We start from the raw sequence: 22,157 nt of genomic DNA, 5'->3' as shown, positions 1-22,157 counted from the left end.
ATCTGCATCCAGAGAACTATAGAGACTGAATGTGGATCAAAGCACAGTATTTTCATTTTTTGTTGTTTCTTTGCTTATATTTTTTCTCCTGTGTTTTTTTTTCACCTTTTGATCTGATTTTTCTCATGCAGCATGATGAACATGGAGATATGTTTAGAAGAATTGCACAAGATGAACCTATATTGTATTGCTATGCTCCCTATGCAGGGAGAAGGGAAGGAGAAAAATTTGGAACACAAAAGTTTTATAAAGGTGAATGTTGAAAACTATCTTTGCTGTATTTGGAAAAATAGAAAGCTATTTAAAAATTCTGCAACATAAATTTGTAGTAAGCCCAGTCAGCAAGGTTTCATTATTTTCTCTAGCTTCTTTTAATACATGCAATTAGGAATAAAGACAGATGATAATGAGAATCTAGTTGGCAGCATAAGGGGGCAAGGAACTAAAAAGGAGAGAGAGGAAGGGAAGGGGAGAAAAAGGGAGAGTGAGGATGGGGAGGGGAAGGCATAATTGAAGTGGTTCACCAAAGGGTTAATATGGGGAAGGAAGAGAATTTAGTCAGTGCAGAAATCATGGCCTAGTAAAAAGCTGAGTGGTAGAAGGATTGAAGATTATGGTGAGTCCAAAGAACAGAATAAAGGGCAAAACAGAGGAAGAAATGGAATGACAACAGATTGTGATTAGATAAAGGGATTTTAGGATCCCCAAACAGGAAACTGGTACATTTATAGGTGTATCAATCAAGAGTATAACCATCCTTGTGAGTTAAACTGATGAAGTCATGTGAAATAAAAAACATTAAAGAACTAAGAAGTTAAGTTACTTAAGGAAATCTTAATGTATATGTTGAAGTCTACTAATATAAAGACAAAGTTGGGGAAGAGAAAAAGAAAACTATTGAAAAGCAGTGAATTCACTGAAGAAAAAAAGGGAGCACATCTTGCACATCAGTAAATAATATGGTTTGAAAGAACCTCAGAAGGAGAGGTTACTGAGAAAAAGTCAAAGTGAGCCTGGAAATGGCAAAGGGGAGTTTAGTCATGAAATGGAGGAGATATATGGAATGAATGGATCAGGTGAAAGTTCTTTGAGGATGGGATAGAGATGGGCATGTTTGTATGGAAGTAGGGAAGCAGCCAGTAGACAGAGAGATAGTGAAGGTTAGGGACAGAGTTGGGGTGATAGAGGGGACAATTCGTTGGAAAAGGCATCATGGAATGGAATCCTTTGTGCATGTAGAAGGCTTGCCTTGGCAATGAGAAAGGCCACCTCTTCATATGAAATAAAGGTGAAGAAAAATATATACAAAAAGGTCGAGTTATGAATGATACGAAATGTGGAAGAGGGTAGAAATGGGAAGTTCTTAATGAATTGTCTCAATTTTTCAGGGAAATATGAGACAAGATGCTCTTTGGGAGGGAGTGGGAAAAGGGAGAGGTCATTGAAGGTTTGAGAAGTATCAAAAAGTATGAGAAAGCTGGGTGGTGAGTAGAATGGCATCTTAATTAGGGACATATAAGCTGCTTCTTTTCAAGAAAACCTGGGAATCCTCCAGCTATATATTAGCTTGAAGCTGACTTAGCTATAAAGTCAACCTAGGCATATGGATAAATTCTCCTACTGTCTTATTTAAATAATACACTAACCTTTATTGTCCCAATTCCCTCTCCTTCCTTTTCAAAGACTCACTAGTTTGAAAATGATTCTCTTAATTCTGATTTGTAGAAGAAAAAACTGGCTCCCAGAGAAAGGAAGCATCTTTCTTTTTTTCTTATTATAGCTTTTTATTTACAAGATATATGCATGGGTAATTTTTCAGCATTGACAATTGCAAAACCTTTTGTTCCAACTTTTTCCCTCCTTACCCTTACCTGCACCCCTAGATGTCAGGATGACCAGTAGATGTTAAATATGTTAAAGTATATGTTAAATACAATATATGTATACATATCCATACAGTTATTTTGCTGCACAAGAAAAATTGGACTTTGAAATAATGTAGAATTAAATTCTGTGAAGGAAATAAAAAATGTAGGCGGACAAAAATAGAGGGATTGGGAATTCTATGTAGTGGTTCATACTCATTTCCCAGAGTTCTTTTGCTGGGTGTAGCTGGTTCTATTCATCATTGAACATATGGGGAACCATCTTTCCCAGGATTCAAAGTAAGCCAGCAATGGAGCTGAACTTAGAACCAGTGTTTTCTGGGTCTCAGAACAATACTTTCTCCCATACAAGAGAATATTCACAATGGTCTATGTCACAATTCCTACCCATGATATTGCCCCTGATGACAGTTTTATCCCTGTAGATACTGCCCACTAGCCTCACATTAAAAATGGTGAATTTTTACCCTCATTCTAGGTTGTAATTGATTCATTCCTCCTACAAAAAATAGCTGATATTAAAGCAAACCCACAAAGAATTATAGATATATAATTGCAAGGGATTTTAGCAGTCAATCTTCACTAAATCCCAGAAGGGTTAAGTGATTCATCCAAGACAGTTAGTGATAAAGACAGGATTGAATCAGGGCCTACAACTCCAAATTTAGAGGGATTTTTCCTTATTGAACAATAAAGCAGTATCAAGAGGTGAAGTAACATGCACCTGCCTGGAGGAAAGGTAGTGAGCATCACGTGATGGCCGGTCAGCTGCTATCACCACTTCCATTACTATTGACCATTGGAGCCTACAGTTCAGTATTCAGGACCCAAGAATTTTAGGAAGAGCAATACTTCCAGCCTCGTGTCCACAACCCTCATCCTGAGAAGCAAAGAACTTGCTCAACAGCTCAAAGTTAACCATAATGGATAAATTCCACCTGATTCTTAGCCCAGAATCCTTTCTCATGCACCTATCTAGTTTCACAATGGCCTGGGCCATAATCCCCACCCGTGACGGTGTTATCCCTCTGGATGTCAGTCAGCCTGGAGCTGTCATGGTGGGAACTTATGCCTGCCTCACCTGCAGCCCAGCCTGGGTTGCGCCTGTACCTTCCCTTCTCTCACCAAGGATTAACAGCCTCCTGCACAGACCAAGATGTTCAGAACATGAGAGCATAAAACAGGAAAAGGTCAGCTTCCAATATATATTGACTCTCCAGCTACCACAAAAAGCCCATTCTGGTTCTTCCTCAGGCGCTCTGACAGTAATGAAGCCCGTAGCTCATTCCTAACCTTCTGAATTCTCTTAACCCAGGATTCTTCAGGACTCTTAGGGTCGGACAGTTATTCATCCTGTCGTTTATCCTACTGCTTTAGGTAACTACTGCCCCTTTGTGTCTCATGATTAAACTAATTCCCCACTGTCTGGTAATAAGAAAGACCCTTCTCACTGTGTGATGGAGCAGACTTTCCCAGAATCACAGATCACACAATGTCAGAGTTGGAGGAAAACTCAGGCTCCCTCTGGTCCAACCCACTGGCTTTATAGATAGGGAAACTGAGGCCCAACAAGCTGGGGCCTTATCTGAGGTCACGTAGTTAGCAGCCAGAGAGGTGGGAATCTGAATCCAGGTTTCCTGGTTCCAAACTCAGTGCTCTCTGTGACACTGCGCTTAGCCACACTGGCCACTTCTCTGGCCCAGTTTGGGGCAGGCCAATCCAAACATCCTAACAATGCGACTCTAGGGCTGGTTATTCGTTCCAGGAAAAGAGGTTTTCTGTAAAGTTTCTACGGTGTCATCACAGAGACTTGCAAAAGCATAAAGATAGCAAGGCCATTCACTGAAAAACAACCTCAGAACGGGGGGCTGGGACACCCAGCCATCAGCCAACACACTCCTCAGCTCATCACTATAGGTCTGTGTTTAATTAGGTCAGTAGCTGGCAAACAGAACCACCAAGGATAAGGGCGTGGGTCAATTCCTGTGTGCATCAATTTACCTTGACCTGTTTCATAGCCAGGAGTACCCAGTCACACAACTGGATGGAAAGAATGGAGGGTTCAATACAATACATCCCAGATGCAAGAGCCCAATTCATCATGTCCCTCCTCTTTCCCTTCCTTCCTTCCTCCTTCCTCTCTCTCTCTCTCTCTCTCTCTCTCTCTCTCTCTCTCTCTCTCTCTCTCTCCTTATAATAAAGGATGAATTAACAAGAGTGATTTTTTGTATCTAAGAGACAATATTGTCACAAATTTTTTTCAGTGAATAATATCAGAATACTACAGGACTCTTCTCTTCCAAAATTATTCCCAGACATCCTGGTTTTCTTAGAGACTAACGAGTTCAATGAAGAATCACAGAACTGATCATAGAATCTGATCCTGCTTAACGGCCTACATAAGGGTTGTCTTAAGTTTCACACCAACTCCAGGTTGACATACCTTCTTGTGAAGAAAGTAGGAGTACAGGTGAATTTATCTTCTGGTGCCCACTCTTCCATTTCAGAATCCTCAGTCAGAGTAAAATCTTTGAAAAGAGAGACAAGTAGAAAATATGATTATACCTTATTCTAAAGTTAACAGGATCAAGGAATAAAAATAAAGGAAACACTATGTGTAGCTTAAAAAAAAAAGGAAAAATGCTCTCTCCAAAATTATAAGTTTATCACAAAATTGCTTATGTATAATTCATACAGATATGGATTTATTTTTTCTCTTGATCAACTTTCTAGCATCTTATATCCACAATCCAAAGCATTGAAAGGGTAAGAAGATGAAATATCAGAGAATCTGGATTTAGATTCCATCTCTTCCCCAATCCAGGAGTTGAGAAACTATCTCTGTGTCTCTACAGAGATAGGAGAATAAGTTATTGTAACAGAGTTAGGATTTCTATGGCTTTATATTTACTTTTATATTTACTTAATAATTCACAATTACTTAAGAGGCTTCATTCCTTTTAGGAACCATTCATTTGTGAGCATTTGAGAGGGAAAAACATTTCCATAAGTATATGTGAATTTCATACATATTTGGGGGGTGGAGTTTGGGAAGGAAAAAATTAGGCTCAATCAGACTGATTTTGTGCTTATGTGTTCAGTTTTAGATAAGTAGTTTCACAAATAGTAGAAACAGAACCATAAGTAGTACACTTAATTTTTGTCCTTTTCTCTTGCTATTTCAGCTACAAAATTTATTAGAGGTAATAACTACTCTGTCTCATTGAAATGAAACAGGAAGGGGCTTCTGTCTCAGTATAGCCAAAGAATATATGTTATTTTAGTATTTGTGGAGCCAGAAAAAGACAATCAGACTAAATAAATGGGTTGTGGAGCCATTTAGACCTCATTTTATGCCCTTAACATGTTGATCCTGTTGTTTATGAATTTCCATGATAAATATTTTGTTGAATATGATGAAGTGCTTACTTGTGTACAAAGCAAAAGGAAAGTTTTTCTCATCAAGTGAAGTATACAAGAAGGAAAAAGACTGAAGATTCATTAAAGATTAATTTAAGGTAAATTTAAGATTTATTTAAGGCTAAAGACTAGATTCCATGGAATAACATAAGACATAAACACAGTATAACCATAAATTTCAGGGATTGTTCCAATATGGATGTGTTCCTTAAAAAGAAAAGAAAAAGTCTACAATAGCTTATCCATCCCTTAAAAATATTTGTAGATATTAAGGTTTTTAAAAATGGGACTCAGATTTGTAGCTTCTTTGAACTTTTGCTTTCATTCTATAGACACAATTTCATATACATGAAGTATCTAGATATAAAGTGAATTACTATTTCCATTTTTTAAAACTGATACAAGTCAAAGTATTCTATTGAACTGTGATTAGTATAGACCTACCATCAGGTACAGGTTTCATTACTTCCTCAAGGCAAGGACTTGGTTGCTTATTCAATCGTGGGCTTCTACAGGATAACATTTCAGCAGTTGCAGCAGGGCTGAGAACAGCTGGGACCTTTGTTTCCATTTCCACTCCATCTTTTCCACCTTTCTGAGTCATCTCTTTCTCTCTGTCACTGAGGGGCTTGTTCACTTCTGGTTCATTACCTCCAGGGGTTCCCAAGGCAGTTGGGCTGGAAGACTGCCCAAGTACAAGAGAACAAGATGATACTATCATTGTGGGGCACTCCTGAACTGATGAGATATTGGTGCTTTGTACATCCATGCACTTCTCAGATTTGCCATTAAGTGTCAGACATACTCCTGAGAGGTTTAACTTCTCAGTCAGAAATTCAATTCTCTCTTTCAGCATCTGAGCAGTGGCCTCGAGAATCCGGATCCTCTCCTGATTGTGTTGGTAGGGTGCAGAGTTTGATTCTCTGTTAGGTACAATAGAGCTCTGAGTCTTCCTCAAGTTTTCAAGATGATGTGACTGAAGAGTCAAAGCTGGAGGTAAAGATCTAGGAGGGGCCAAGCCTTGCTGTTTCAAGGGTCTAGGGGATATACTTTTGAAGACCGGCAGAGCAGGGTTAACCCCACTTTTAGAAGCCCCAACTGTAACTGGAGTTTTAATATCATGGGAAGTTCTGTTAAAATACAAGGAAAAAATAATTGAGAAGAAAAATATTCAAATAAAAACTAACAGTAACAATTCAAAAACACTTGAAAGTTTTCCAAAGTGCTGTCTGTCTCAAGTTTCCTTAACTATAACATGAGTACAATAACAGCATTAACTGTTCTGGGAGGACTGCTAAGATACAGTGTTTAAAAAGCACATTGCATAGTGCCCATGCTATTAAAATATTATCATTATTATCCCCCATTTTCACACAATGTAGCTTGAGGTCCAAGTTTATGACTTGTCTAAGATCACACAGACAGTCAAAGTCAAAATCAGTTTTCAAAACCAAGTTTCCTGAGTCTAAATCCAATGTCCTTTTTTTTGGGGGGGGGGCTTAGATTGAGCCTGCAATTTTATTGCTGAACTGAACTAATGAGGAAACTACTTCTATCAAAGTAGATCAAAAACTGCTCCATGTCTGGAGGTACCAAAGAATAGTAAATTGTTCAGGGTCTCAGATCCAGTATGTTCCAGGGTTCCAGGTTTTTTTACTCCAAAGCCAGCTCCATGGCCTCTCCTCAATGTTCTTTCCACTATACTGTACTCTTAGTTTTTCCTCTTTTCTTTAGGAAATTGAGGGTTGGAACTATAGATGTGGAAAACTGTATATGATGTCAGACACTGAATGTTCTTTGCTATAAGGGAAATATCACTGCTTGTGTACATAAGAAGTTGTATCCTATCTGGAAATGACTGATGTAAAATAGTATTAATCAGATTTTTTAAATTAAAGGGATATCTTGTTTAAGTTAATATTTGAAAATAAAAAGGGTTCATGAACATGCAAGAGAATGCTTTCTGGCTTTGAGATTGTTCATAGTAAAGTGATTAGTAAGTCTTTATTCAACACCTACTATGAGCCAGGCACTGTGCTAAGTGCTGAGGATACCTAAAAATCAAAGTCCCTTCTCTCAAGGAGCTCATAATCTGATGGAGGAGATAAGAACATTTGCAAAACCAAAAGAAAGGAAAGCTGAGAACAATTTCCTATTACTGGAGATCCTTTCCCCATCTCCATCCCCAAAATATTCCTGGCAAAGTCAGTCAAGTCTTAGCCTCAGGAAAAGCTTTGATGGAGTCTCTGCAGAACTGTAGAGCAAAGAAAGCCATTTAGAATTTTCCTGAGAAATGAGAGATGCAGATTTTAAGCCCCACATGCCTCCATTTAGATCACTGAGGAAGAAAGAAGAAATAGCTGGACCATGGGAGAAAAAGACTCAGTGAAATGAGCTGTGTCCAGAGCAAAGGAACAGAGAGGTAAGTTTTAGTCTGCCTTGATGCTGCTTCCACCTTCAGACTCAGATGCCAGACATCTCAACTTTTGTATCCAATTAATTCCCCACGCTACAAACTTAATCCTACCCAGGCCGTGGTGGGTACTGGTAGTTCAGAACTATAGAGTCCAAATGAAACTAACAGGGTTGAAAAAAAGAAAGCAGCTCCATTCTTAAGAATTGGGTTTGGACAATAAGCCAAGTCTCAGGGCATTTTCTTTTTGGTTAAATTCCTTCTCCCTAGCAATAATATAATCTGAACTTTACATAAGGAGGAAGGAGAGGTTTTCAGTTTATTCTCTTCATTCTATTTCATCTCTTTCATTCTAGTTCCCATTTTAAAATTGATAAGATAGCTTTCAAACCCTACATTTTCATAACTGAGAAACAAAGCTCCTGAAGTATCCTCATTCTTGCACATTGAGAAGTCAAGTAAGGGTATATGTGCCCATAGGCAGAATTTGAAAACTGAAACATCTGAGCAGTGGTATAAGTTCAAATTCTCCCGAGCCAATTCTTACCAAGGCTCTCCTTCTGATTCATGCCCCTGAAACGCCCTCACTGTGCTCATGAGACAGAGCCAGAGTTCCTTTTGCAGCCTTCCTAACCCTTAAGGAGTCATTTAAGGAGACTTTCTGAGTCTTCTTTCTCTCTGACTTCGTATAACCAACTCCTGTTCACTATATGTTGGTATTCCCTCTCATCACCGCTTGCTCTCTATTCCCCTGCTATTGCCTTACCACATTTCTGCCTACTTATTCTTTGCAATAGTGTCCTACGGATCTTCCCACCCATCTACTTCCTCTCTGCCCCATGGTTGTCAGAATAATCTCTCTTCTACCCCATTTGGCCATGTCTTTCCTCTGCTCAAAGATGTACTGTCCAGACTCCTTTGTCTGGCATTCAAGGACCTTCACAATCAGGCCCTTGCCTTCCTTTGCAGCTTTCTCTTCTGGGTCCCCATCCTCAGGTCTTCTGTGTCCACACAAACCTGACTTCTCTCTCTTCCCCAAACACACCAACTTTCCCCTTGCCTCCACTCTTTGTTGTTATGCTGTTCTCTATGGCCAGAATAGCTTTCACCCTCTTTGCCTACTTAATCCCTCCCCAATCTTTAAAGTTCCACGTATATCCCATCTCCTTCATGGAGCTGTCATCCCCCTTGGACCTCACTTACATTTGACATCACACCTCACAAATGCACTCCCTACACAGTGTTGGACATCACGGTTATCTGTTATTTGTGTCATCCCCTTGCTAAAACCAACCATTTCAGGCACAATGGCTTATCTGATTTGTGTATATTCCACAAACTCTGAACACAGTAGGCACCCAATAAATGTTTACTTTATACCCACCTGTCTTGAAGCTCTTTATTATTTAACACAGTGCCCAACATCTGCTTTTCATGCTCTAGAGCTGCCTCCCTTTTGTTTTCCGTGGCTTCCTGGGCCTAAGTGGGAAAAATAACCAATATTTCAACAAACACTGGTCTAGTATCGGTGTATGTGAAGCATCAACACTGAAAAAGGGAAGGGCATCATAAGTTTCTGCTTGGGAAAAAGGTAGAAGAGACATATGAGAGTCTTTTTGCAACGTGGAAGGTTGTCTTCAATCTGGATTAAAGGAGCACAGTAAGGTAAAAATTTCTCCCAACATCCACACCCTCATCTTCAAAGCGCTATCTTACATTGTAGGATGGAAATCTTGACCTCTTAAGAATATAGGAAAACTCCAAGTTGTCCCTCCACCAGTGGGGATTACCTGAACTGAATATTCCCATGCCCTTTCCTGATCCTTCCAAACGATATGCAAATTTCAAGATGATTGACATTGCTGTGATCATGGAAAAGAGTGGTACTGGTCCGCTTGGATATGACTCTTGGATTCACTCCCCATGGGACCTGTATGCTCTAATTTAAATCACTTGAGCTAATACACCAGAGAATAAAAGACCAGGGGCCAGAACCACCCAGCCAACAATCTTCCCATCAAGCACTTACTTTGGATTGTTGCTCAGAACCAATATTCTTGGATGACATTTGTAAGACTTTGGCATTCAACTTCTTGAATGGAATTTCTTTCTCTTTTACATTCTGCAACTTATCTCTTGACTCCAAGGCTTTCTTTACATATATTTTGGCTTCAAGGCATCTTTTCTTTCTTTCAGATACTTTTTGATTCATCAATTCCTGCATTTCTGCAGTGACACAGGGACGAGGGACACCCTTATTTGTTTTTTTGAGAGTCCGTTGGCAGGCATTTTCTTTTCCAGGTGCTTTTGATGTCCCAGAACTACCCATCCTTGAAGAGAGGTTCTTTCCTCCTGAGACAAATTGAAGATTCCTTCTCACTGCTGCATTTTGAGATTTTGAATGACATTCTGACTTGCCTGCTTTCTTGGTAGACGCGATCTTTGGAGACTGGGGCCGTGTTCTTTTGTGATCTGCCTTGTCTTGAACACGTGATTGGAGATTTTTCAAAAAGTTTAAGATCCTATGGAATGATTCAGAACCACCACAGCCTACTTGTGCTGAACTTTCTGGAGAGTTCTGGGAGTTCCCACGGAGAGGAGCTGCTCCTTTCTGGTTGTTTATATCTCGGGTGGAGGGTGGTATGTGCTCAGATTTTTGAGTCTTCTCTGTCAGTCCTGAAAACATAGTCACGGAAATATTAAGGAAGCAGGAGGAGGTAAAGCAATGTTGGGAGAAAGATCAAGACTAGCCACCATGGGGATGAAATTCAAGGGGGTACTGGGAAAGGACTTTGCCCAGATTTATTCCCCATAGCCTTTCTCCAGAAGCCACAGTGTCAGACAACCCAGGATTACATAGTCCTTACTGAGTTTGAAATATTTCTCCTACATCCCCAGGTGGCCAGGATCTGTACATTGCCCCATCTCACATGTCAGGGAGGAAACTGACTAATAATCTTATTCCCACTGACATATGAATACAGAAAGACTTACAGGAAGCAAAGCAATAGAACATAAAGAAAGCAGAATCAGAACTACAACATTACACACAAAACAGATTATTTTTCCACAGCTACAATTAGCAACAATAGATTTTAATGCACTGAAAAAAGTGTCAAAGGGACCAGGAAAAGAATAATATTTACTAATTTGACTTAAAAACAAATTCCTAATGATTAATAATTTATATGTGTGATCTTTTTAAATTTTTGATTTGAATTTTTTTGGTAATGATTAGTTAGAATTTAAGAAATCCCCCCCCAAAAAAAATTCTCCCTAAAAAGTTTTATATTTGAAAATGGGTCCTTGGAGAGGGCCATGTTTACCCCCTACAAATATGAAGCATTTGATGTTCTCTAATTTCAGGTGTCACTGATGGGTCAGCATGGGAGATATTCTGGAGAAGGGCCCCAGATAGCATGAGTTCAGTTCTTTTCTAGTTTCTTGTCCAGTTCCTCCCTTCCCTTCCCATACAACATGTGTACCACCTGACCACAACTGAAGTAGAAACTCAGGAGAGAATTCCATTTCCAGAGAAGCACCAAATACCTGACTCCTTTGTGGCGGCCAGGCCTCCGGAGAGAGCCCTTTTCTGGAGCTGGAGAAACGTGGGAGGGGGCCCAAGGAGGAGCCTCGCAAGCCTCTGTCCCTTTCTCCATGCAGAAACGCCAGTCACCTTAGCATCTTAAAGAAAAAACATACAGCCCCTAGATGCAGTGGAGCTCCTCTGGAGCACTGGGGACAGGGAAATTCAGGTTAGGCTGATGGAGTCCCAATTCTACCACATTAATTAGCCACACATAACAGATAAGTTGAACTTCTCTTCCTTCATCTGAAAAAATGGCAAGAACATTTACAATGCTTACCCTGAAGGTTTGTCATGAGAAAAGGAAATCATACTTCCCAGACTTAATGTGAGCTGTGAGCTCTCCATGCATAGGTACCCTATAGTGGAGGAAAGAATGTGGGCCCTAGTCCTGCCATGTCTTCCCTGAGGACCACAGGCAAATTACTCCCCTACCCTTCTCAGCTTTGCTTTCCTCAGCTGTTACCCAGAGGGACACCACCTTCCCTACTTAGCACAGAGCTACTTAATAAGCATCAAATGAGAAAGTGGATGTGAACGTGTTTTGAAAATGATAAAATACCAAACCATTCAGGAGATGAGGAGAACGGCATTTCCCCAAACGCTTACCTCCCCCTCACCATGCTCTTTATCAACAAATGAGAAAGCCAAGGCTTGGGGACTGACCAAAATGAACTGGCTTCCTTGACTCTTTTGGCCTTCCCAGCACAGCAACTTGTTAACCTAATGGGAGGCCTATCCTGCAAACCAAATCGCCTCCTTAGCCAAGGGGAGAGCATCATCACTAACGTAACTCAAGCTCAATGGACTGCCTAGTGAGCCAGAGTGAGGGTTAATGGAAATATCATTTTATTTTTGATGATTTGCACCTCATGAGAGTAAACTAATTTGATTTTAAACTGGTGCAAGTCAGCAGGAATAGAGAAAGAGAATCAATGAAAGCTCCTAGCCCAGGCAGAATGAGAGGCCCTGTATAATGCAAAAATAAACGATCTACCACATCACAAACACAAATGAGTTTTCTTTAATAAATGTTGTCATATAATAAACACCATTTATCAAGGTTTTACTTCATAATTTCAGATTACATTCACCAAATGCCAATAGCAGCACCAAGATCATTACAAATACATAGACAATCTCTACCAACAGACACTTGAGATGTTTCTCTCTCTCCCCTCTCTGTCTCTCTCTCTCTCTTTTTCCTTTCTGTCTCTGTCTCTTTCTTTCTCTCTCTCATTCTATCCAATAAAGCTTTGTTGAGCCGCTCAGATTGCAGGATTGCCAATAAAGGATGTAAATAATCCACAAGATCTCTGATCTCTCCAAATCCACTGACAGGCTGGCATTAAGTTGATAAAGTCCTGTTCCTGTTCCTGTTATCCTCAGCCAATGCTGACCTTCGCAATAAGCTATTGGTCTTCTTTGGCAGAGGACTATAACAGGACAGGATTTGCTACTACGATTTTCCTTCCTGGGAACTGGAAGTTTTGGAATAAAAATTAACTCAACACAAGCAATGTCAGTGTCCATGATGCTGGCCACTGGACACTTAGGGAGGAATTATCCGAAGTATAGATCACAGCTGAGAGTATTGACTCTTACCTATCATGACTGCTAGCAAACACTATGAGTTGTGCCTCTATTTTCTCCAAGTTCTCCCTGTGCCCAATTCAATTCAAAAAGTTTAAATAAACCTGTTATGTGCAAAGCAATAGGGATGTAAAAAGGACATGAAAGAGCTGTCGTGAATGAGAAAATCATTGTGTGTCCCCAGATACACATCCATAGAATGGTGTTAGCCTATGGCCAGGGCCAAGGAATAGTCATCTATAATGGAATCTAAGAAAATGATTACCTTGACCCAGAGCTTAGGGCCTCAGTTTGTGTCTGGGATACATACTGACTCATGCAAAGACTGTTAATATTATCATTGCTATCACCATCATCTCTATTAGTACAATTCTCTGTTCAACTGAGTTAATGAAATTCAGAAATTGCAAGCATCTTAATTATCGAAATGAAACCTAAGAGCAGAATTAGACTGTCAGAAGGGAACTTAAAAGTCATTTAGATAATTTGTTGTGTTTTTATTTATTTCAGTTGTATCTGATTCTTCGTGACCCAATTTAGGGTTCTTCTGGCAAACATTCCTTCTCCATTTCCTTCTCCAGATCATTTTACAGATGAGGAAACGAGGCAAATGGGGTTAAGTGACTTGTCCAGGGTCACACAGCTAGTACGTTTCTGAGACCAGATTTGAACTTGGAAAGACGAGTCTTTCTGATTCCAGACCCTACACTATATCCAATGTGTCATCCCATTGCATTTAGATCATATTCTATTTTATCAATGAAGAAAAGAAAGTCCTGAAAAGTAAAATGACTTGCCCAACCTCACACAGTGACAAAGCTGGAATTAGTATCAGGTTTCTATTTCCAGGTCCAATGCTTTTTCCATTAAACAGGAATACTTTCCTTGCTCTTTTGAGATGTAAATTATCCTGAATATAAGGTTTCCATTAATCCTCCCATCCCTTTCACTTCACTTGGATCCATTAGGTTCAAGCTCCAACAGTTTCCACCTCTGACCTAATCTTTAATTCCCAGGAATCATTAAGATCACTCATGGAACCCATCTGGCCAGCAATAATGGAAGCTGCTTAACATCATCTGAAGTTTCCCGTTGGCATTAGGTGTAGTTTCTGGCATGCCCACTCTTATATTGAGCACCCCCAACTCAAATTTTCACTCATCCAAATGTTTAGCTTGACTATAAGACTGCCCTGGGAGTAGCAAGCAAATTAATGAGTCCTTTGGATACATCTTTCACCCTAACTCTCCCCCACCCCAAGTAATCTAATCTTAATTAATTTTTTAAAAAGAATTTTTAGTTTATGAAAATGAATTAAATCCCCAAGTATGGGATCAAAGACTTGGCAACAACTTAATCTCTGATAAAAAATGCAAAGCAATGTGCTATCATCTAAAATTAAACATTCGGCTCCATTTTCCTGCTGCCTGGACAGATGAATATTTTATAACTATTGTGATTTAATTTTTTGTTAACTACAGCAAATTTATAATTCATCCAATTCCCAGGTCTTGTGACTCTGACCCCTGACCCCCAATTCATCTCTTTTGAGCCCTGCTTTGACTTCGTCACTGACAGGAACTAATGGTCAACACGGACTTGGTGACATTGGCGGCTACAATGATGAATGTGCCACATGGCATGGTCTTGTGACCCAGTCTCAGAAAGAGAGCAGGTCATTTTTCAAGTGATCCATTAAAACAAAAAGGGGGAGGGTATGATGAAGGAAGAAAATTATTTTATATTTTAAGCATTTTAAATAACCTTTTTTTGCACCTAGCTGATTATGCTCACAGCATCCCTAAATTCACATTCAAAGTACTGAATAAGCTCTGAAGGATTTCTCCCCCACTCTGGCTCAGCATTCCTTTGTTTTTTCATAAACATGTCTGATCTAATAACAACTGACACCTCCCCCCCGCAACCATTTAAGCCTTCCCTTCTCACCTAGAAATATCTTGCACCATTTATATGAATATATGGTAGGACATTATTTTCACTTTTTCCACAATCTTTTGTTGCTTTGTCCTATGAACAGAAATGGGTAAGTTACTAATTAACAATTCTGTGAATAGTAACTTTGGATTACAGATCCAAGGTATTTAACAGAAGACATTTTTACAGTTCCTACTCTTGAAGCAGTTCAGGATTGTAGTTCTTACTTTGCATATGGGAAAATGAAAGCCCAGAGATAGGAAACTCTATTAAAATTCATCAGCAGAACTGAAATCTGTACCCAGAATTTCGTGTATCAATCAGTATCCTTTATTCCAGAAGAAAATTCACTTTGGTAGAATCAGTTCTTAACCCATGCAAAGAGTCATTCTGGCTAGCCTCCCAAAGATGATATCCTAGCAGAGATCTGGAGTATTATTAATACTGCCAGAATGTTTACTGACTCCTAATTGAATAAGCTCATCTATCCTACTTGGCCCAGGTCAGGGACTTTCTAAAGGTCACAAAGAGAATCCATAGAGCTGCATTCTACTCTAACCCCCATTTCCTCATTATTCCAGCTAATCTTTTTCTCTAGACTATTAACCAAAGTGATTTTGTTTGTTTTTCTTTAAAGTTTTTATTTGACTTTGAAGTCTCTTTGCCTCCCCCCCCCCTTTAAAAACAAAACAAAACAGCAACAAAAACAACTTACCTTGGCCTTTTAGCTGTTTTCCAAGAGAAAGTGACTGAGAAGATACCTGGCAGCTTTTGGTCACTGTAGTTTTATTTTTATCCCTTTGATCTTGATGGTATTTGGAGTAGGAGAGGAGATAGACAGAGAGAAGGATGGAGAGAGAAAGAGGACAGAGAGAGAGAGAGAAAGCAATTATTGACTACAATAACTACCAAGGTATCTATTTCCATTTACAAGCCTAAAGTTAAATAAGCATCATCATAAAATTAGTTATTGAGTCAAGGAAGCTCAGGAATGGGATCACATGATGTAATAACAGAAAGAGCTCTTTTATTTTAGAGTCAAGATCCCTAGATATGATCCCTCATCTTAAATCACTAGTTGTGTGATCTTGAGTAAGCCATTTACTCAGAGGTTGCCTTCTCATCTGTAAAATGGGTGTAATAAAGCATACAACATATCTCTCAGAGTTGTTGTGAGAAAAGAACTTGTAAAATCTAAATTGCTATCAAAAGGTGAGCTATTATTATAATTAATAAATTATAGAGGATACAATCTAGTAGAGACACTGTATGCAATAACCACTCCTAAAACTACTTCAAAACCCTAAAAATAAACAAAACAAAAACAACCCAACCTCCATTATCTTTGTGCGATTATCTGAGGCAGGAGCAAACTCTGTGTGTGTTTTGGGCTGGGGGTGGGGCCTTACAGTCTGGCGAAGCCTATGAATCTTTTTTCAGAATGTTTTTAAATTCATAAAATAAAATACATTGGACTACAAAAGAAACCAATTATATTGAAATATGGTTATTCAAAATTTTTAAAAAATCCATAGACCCCAAGTTAAAATGCCCCGAGTTCTAGGGCAATTGGTCATTCCTATACAAGCATTCACTTAATTTTAGGCTGTCTTCTTTCTGATACCCCCAAACTCATTTTTGCATTAATCTAAGATCAACATAACTGAAAGTTAGATTTAATGCCTTAGTCATACTGTACACTTTGAGTTAAATACAGAAATGATTTGGGAAATGACCCCAAAATAGTTTTACCATCTGGATTACTGCTTTTCAACCCATATACATATAATTGACAGCTGGCTATGTATATATTCAATTTAGAAACTGTTGTCATTGTAATTGTTGTTTGATTCTTCATGACCCCATTTGGGTTTTCTTGGCAAGGACACTATAGTAGTTTGCTATTTCCTTCTCCAGCTTATTTTACAAATGAAACCAGATTTGAATTCAAGAAAATGAGTCTTCTTGACTCCAGGTCCAGGATGCTATCTGCTGCACCACCTAGTTGTCTCATTTGGAAATTAGTAGAGTAACAACTTAGAAATGATGGCCAGATACCATCAAGTTAGACACCAAAACAATAGAGGTGAACATATTCTTTCCATTGCATGCTCCTTTATCTATTGATTCTTGGGGACTTTGGTAGTGAAGACAGTGACATGGTCCTAGAAAGTGACTGATGAAAAGAACTCATTAAGATCTTTATATTGTATCACTGTTAAAAATTATTCATGGAGTCCTTAAAAAAGAAAGCACATGGCATAGTAGAACATTGTCCTGGATTAGAAAAGCCCGAGTTCAAATCCTGTTTCAGACACTTACTAGTTGTGTGACCCTGGGCAAATTATTTAACTCTCTTGGCTCAGTTTCCTCATCTGTAAAATGAGAATGAAAATAACTTTACCTCTCAGGATTATTATGAAGATTAATGAGGTAATATTTGTAAAATGTTTAGCATAATACCTAATGTATAAAGTAGGTACTTAATAAATGCTTATTCCCTTCCTTTGCCTTCCCTTCCCCATCTAGATAGACACTATCAGTTGAGTAGAACAAGGTTTTAGAACCCATATTTCCATTGGCAGAGTTAGAATGTGCTGAATCAGCCATAACCTTGTACATAGTCACATTCCTCATTTCTTTACCTTTGCTGTGATCGTGTTCCATCCCTAGATTCCTCCCCTAATTTAGACTGCCTCCTATTAGCCTCATATTACTTCAAAATATAATTCAAACACAATCTTCCCTAGAGAAGGCAAGAGATAAAAGGGTGAAGATTTGCCAGTTTTCCCAGGTGCTACTACTACCATCAACTTCTTCAAGGTTACCTTGTATTTTGTTTTTATATGTATTTTCTATACCAATAAATAGATTAACAGACAGATGTATATGTATATATATGCACACATACACACATATAAGCTCTTTTATTTAAAGTAGGACCTAAGCTGCTTTTGAATTTCTATCCCCATTGCCTAGCACAGTACCTGACCTACACAGTAGGCATTTAATAAATGATTGCTGATTGATGGAGACAAACAGCTCAGTAGCACACTAGGGCTGACAGAAGAGTCTGCAGTCGGGGATAAAATCAAAGATTATTGAGGCTAGAAAAATCTGAGAGATCACCTAATTCAATCAGTTCCCTTATTTTTACTAGGGAAGAGATTGTCAATGACTTGCCAAAGGTCACACATCCATTAGGGAAAGAACCAGGACTAAACTCTGAGTTTCCTGGCATAGTGGTCTTTCTATTACAAGATGCTGCCACCTTAGAGGATCAGTCTGTGGCAGGTTAGGGGATAGTCTATGGCTACCTAATACAACAAAACCAGAAGATCTCCTTTTTCCCATGCTTGAAATTACAAGGCCAGTAACCTATTAAAGGATGTTTGCATGATTCCTCAGTTTTCACAAGATGCTACAAAAATCAACTCTTCCTTAGACAGGAGTGGGTTTGGATTCTCCCCGACAAAAACACTTGAATGGTAGGAAAAGACTCTTTACAAACTCCTTAAAAGGGCTTCTCCTTCCTCTCTGAACCAAGCCAGACAAAGCACCTCATTCCCAGAGCTGGGATAAGTAGGGAGATTAAAATGCAGACACTTTAGAAAATATAAATGACACCAGCCTGTAAATGATGGGACTTATAGATTGAGATCACAGAATGAACAATAATTGCTGGCAGTGTTACGCTAATGGATATTCAGCAATCCCTACAGGTAGGGGAAAAAATGGCTTATAAATTGGTCAGATGTCACTGGAATCTTCAACAGAGCCATTAGCAATGGCCAACAGCATTTAATACTCAGCCAACTGCCAAAGTCAGGCTGTGAGGGGGTGGGGGTGAGTACTCTCAAGCCATTTCAGAATGCTGCTAATGACCATAGGGACATTAAATTAGAGATGGCTGCAAAAGGGAAAAGCTCCTGCCATCATCTTTATCAATCAAACAGAAGTCAGCCCTGACAGTTCAGCTTGAGGTTGACCTATCTACTTTCATACTAGATTCAATGGGGGAAGAAATACAGAGAGGTTTTTGTCAGTCTTGACCCCTCAAAGAATCACACACAAACTAAGAAATTTTATTAATTACTATTTGTAAGATATTATTTAAAGTAATGGTATTCTTTTTTGCCAAGGGTCTAGCTTCTAGTGACATAAACGCACACACACACACACACACACACACACACACACACGTACACAAACTGTTCAATATATGCAACTCTATGGGAAAGTAATTGTGGGGATTAACCCAATCAAAAAAAAAAAAAAAAAAGATACAGTGGAAAGATTGTTGGCTTTGGAATCAAAAGAACTAGATCAAGATTGGGTAAAGCTAGAAGCACCAGTGAAAAAGAAGAAAGGAGAAAAGAAGGGAGAGAAGGGACAAAGGCTAAAAGAGATTTGTGCTCTTGGTTTTATAAGGTCATGTTTTCAATTTGTATCAGCAAATATCCATTGAGTGCCCACTATATGCCAGGTGAAAGGGACTTTTGCTTAAAGAATATTAATGTGGATACAATATGTAATTTCATATAACATCTATAATATTAACATATACCTAATGGTTTAAAATAATGTGAAACCAATTCAAGATTTCTGGGAATATAGCCTAAAAGCACATTTGAGGATAGGTACAAAAAGGATAAGTAATTGAGATTTGACTGTACCCTACTGCAAATACTAATTATTCTTTGAGAAATTCCATATAAAAGAATCATAATTAGATTAGGCATCATGAGAAATATATTAGATGCTAATTGACATGTCTGTTGGTAAGATAGGGCAATTGGGTAGTGCAGTGGGTAGAACATTGGGGTTGGAACCAGTATGACTCATTTCCCTGAGTTCAAATCCTACCTCTGGGATCCTAGGCAAGTCATTTAACCCTGCTTGTCTCAGTTTCTCATCTATAAAATGAGCTGGAGAAAGAAATGGCAAACCACTCTAGAATATTTACCAAGAAACCCAAAGACTATGACAAGGATGGTTAATATTCATTAATTATCCCATAAATATTCCATTAGCACCTACTGGGGGCAGGACATTGTGCCAAGCACTGTCAAAATTTTGAGGTGGGGGGAGATTGGATCTGTAATGAGCTTGGAAAAGTAAATGGAAAACCAGTTCAACATCTTTGCCAAGAACACCCTACATGAAAAGCTGGATATAACTGAACAACACACTATTTTTGTAACCCCTTGTATTATATGCTTAAATATTGCCCATTATAGCCATCCTTGCATAGATTCCTCTCTGAACTCATTTTTTGTGAAATAGTGACATCTTACACTGCTTCTCATAACCCAACTCTTCCCCCTTTCCCTATTATTTCTCCTCCTGATGCCATTGACCAACTTGTTTATATAAAGCAGCCACACCAGAATGGTCAATGATCTTCAAATTTTGTCTGGTACCTTCCTTATATACTCATTATATTATTATTATTAATAAGTAAATGTTAACATTATCTCTACCAGACTGCTTTCTGCTTCCCTTCTCAGCAGAACCAAAACCTAAAGCTGAAAGAGACTTCAGAGGCCACTTGGACCAATACCCTCATTTTACATATTAAAAAAGCAGGAAATTTAAATGACTTGCCCCAAGGTTGCACAGAGTGTGTCCAAGGCACAATTTGAATCCTGATCCTATGAATGCGGAAGAGGCACTCTTTGTATTCTTTCTACCCCATGACCTCATTTTGTCTTTCATGGCTTTTGTGGCTCTCAAGCCTCCTACCACCAGTTCCTTTCCTCCATCTGTCCACCATAGTTTCCTATTTAAAGAAGTAGTGTTACTTACGTGCGTCTATTGGCGTTGATAATGCAAATCTAACTCTGTAGCTCTTTCTCTTTGGTATAAATTTGTGGGAAACGGCATGGTGAGTGTCAGAGGGATCTGGGCTGGAAGCCGAGACTTGGCCCGGGTGGGCTGGCTTTGAAGCAGCTAACTTCATTTTGGAGACGCTTCTCTTTGGCACGTGCTTCCAGGGCAGAGTTTGGGGGGTCCCAGAGCGAGCTTGGAAGGAGGTAGGGAAAACATTAGCATGTCGATGTTTCTGTGCCCGGATCTTCTCCCTCAGCTGCTCCAGCTGGGATTCAGGGAAAGCTCTCTTTACCCCTGTCAATGGCCATCTCTGAAAATTAGTGGGAGACTCAACTGGCTGAGGTGACTTTTCCCTCCAGGGGTCACTTGGGTGATTCAAGAACTGATGATGGCTTCCCGACTGAACGGGAATAAAGACGGGCATTTTGGAGGGCCAGTCACTAGTTGTACACATTCTCTCTGGTTCAGGTGGGTAGTTAAAGTCCTGCTCTTTCCACACTGGGCCAAAAATCACAGGATTCAAATGAGTTACTCGTCCACCGTAAGTCTTGCCATCTGGTTCTTCTCTGAAGATAACTGACTCCCGAAAGACCCAGGGTGACACTGATGCAGCTGCCATGTTGTAGTCCTCAGAAAAATGAGGCATTCTCAGTTTGGCATAGGCAGGACTAGCATTGTGCCAGTTTTCCCTTATGAGGGAAAAGGAAAAACACACAAAAATCAACCCAACCAGTCAAGTGAAGAAGAATCCAAGCTTACAGAAGAAAACCATCTAAAACCAAAACTCCAAGACCAAAGGCAGGGAACTCGACCTGATGCATGAAGGATGCCCCTTCCATGTCTCGGAATCTATGGATTCAATATGCCTATGGTTTAAGACAAACTCAACAGGCTATATTCAAGATGGGACCTACCTGACAAGTGATGATGACACCACATTGAACACCTTGTCTCCAGGGTGCACAGGCTCAGTAGGAAAAGCGGTCTCTCGGTATATATGCTTATCATCTGGGCTAAAATTTATTACAGAAATTTTCTCCTAAAGCTCCACTTCCAAGTACTTCACTCAGGTAATGGTAAGAGAAGGACCAATTTTATTACCATTTCACAGGTGGAGAGCATGAAGATGTTATGTCATTCTAGCCCAGCATCACATAGAAATAGTTAAGATTTGAATTCAAATTTACTGACTTGTAATCCTAACTTTCCATAGAGAAACTCTTTCTTCATAGGAAGTAAACTGTACAATCATACCTCCTCTTCTTTACTCATTCTCTGTCCCTTCCCTCCATTCTCAGGAAAGATTAACTATATATTACTGAGTCTACAACTGCCTTGTTAGCAGGGTTTGAGAACAGGTTGGGTGTGCAGTGCACAGAATGCCAGGCCTGGAGTTGGGAATACTCATCTTCCTGAGCTCAAATATGACCTCAGACTCTTACTAGCTGTGTGAACTTGGGAAAGTCACTTCACCTTGTTTGCCTCAGTTTCC

The 22,157-nt window shown here is 39.4% G+C and overlaps 1 protein-coding gene across 2 annotated transcripts in view; it reads right to left on the bottom strand.

Moving 5' to 3' along the window:
• The window catches only part of CCDC187 (coiled-coil domain containing 187), a 107,701-nt gene that overhangs the window by 56,321 nt on the left and 29,223 nt on the right, over positions 1–22,157 (bottom strand). For both annotated transcript variants that reach the window (XM_031954950.1, XM_031954951.1), the window contains exons 5-11: positions 20,642–21,354; positions 15,549–15,638; positions 11,269–11,403; positions 9,749–10,395; positions 9,104–9,198; positions 5,751–6,436; positions 4,330–4,414 (exon numbers count right to left, since the gene is read on the bottom strand). In XM_031954950.1, the coding sequence (XP_031810810.1) occupies positions 4,330–4,414; positions 5,751–6,436; positions 9,104–9,198; positions 9,749–10,395; positions 11,269–11,403; positions 15,549–15,638; positions 20,642–21,354 (2,451 nt within the window). The remainder of the gene's footprint in view (positions 1–4,329; positions 4,415–5,750; positions 6,437–9,103; positions 9,199–9,748; positions 10,396–11,268; positions 11,404–15,548; positions 15,639–20,641; positions 21,355–22,157) is intronic.

This window comes from Sarcophilus harrisii, chromosome 2, assembly GCF_902635505.1.
Source record: "Sarcophilus harrisii chromosome 2, mSarHar1.11, whole genome shotgun sequence".
Taxonomy (NCBI): Eukaryota; Metazoa; Chordata; class Mammalia; order Dasyuromorphia; family Dasyuridae; genus Sarcophilus; species Sarcophilus harrisii.
Note: the sequence above shows the minus strand (reverse complement) of the source record. Positions and strands in the feature narration are given on the sequence as shown.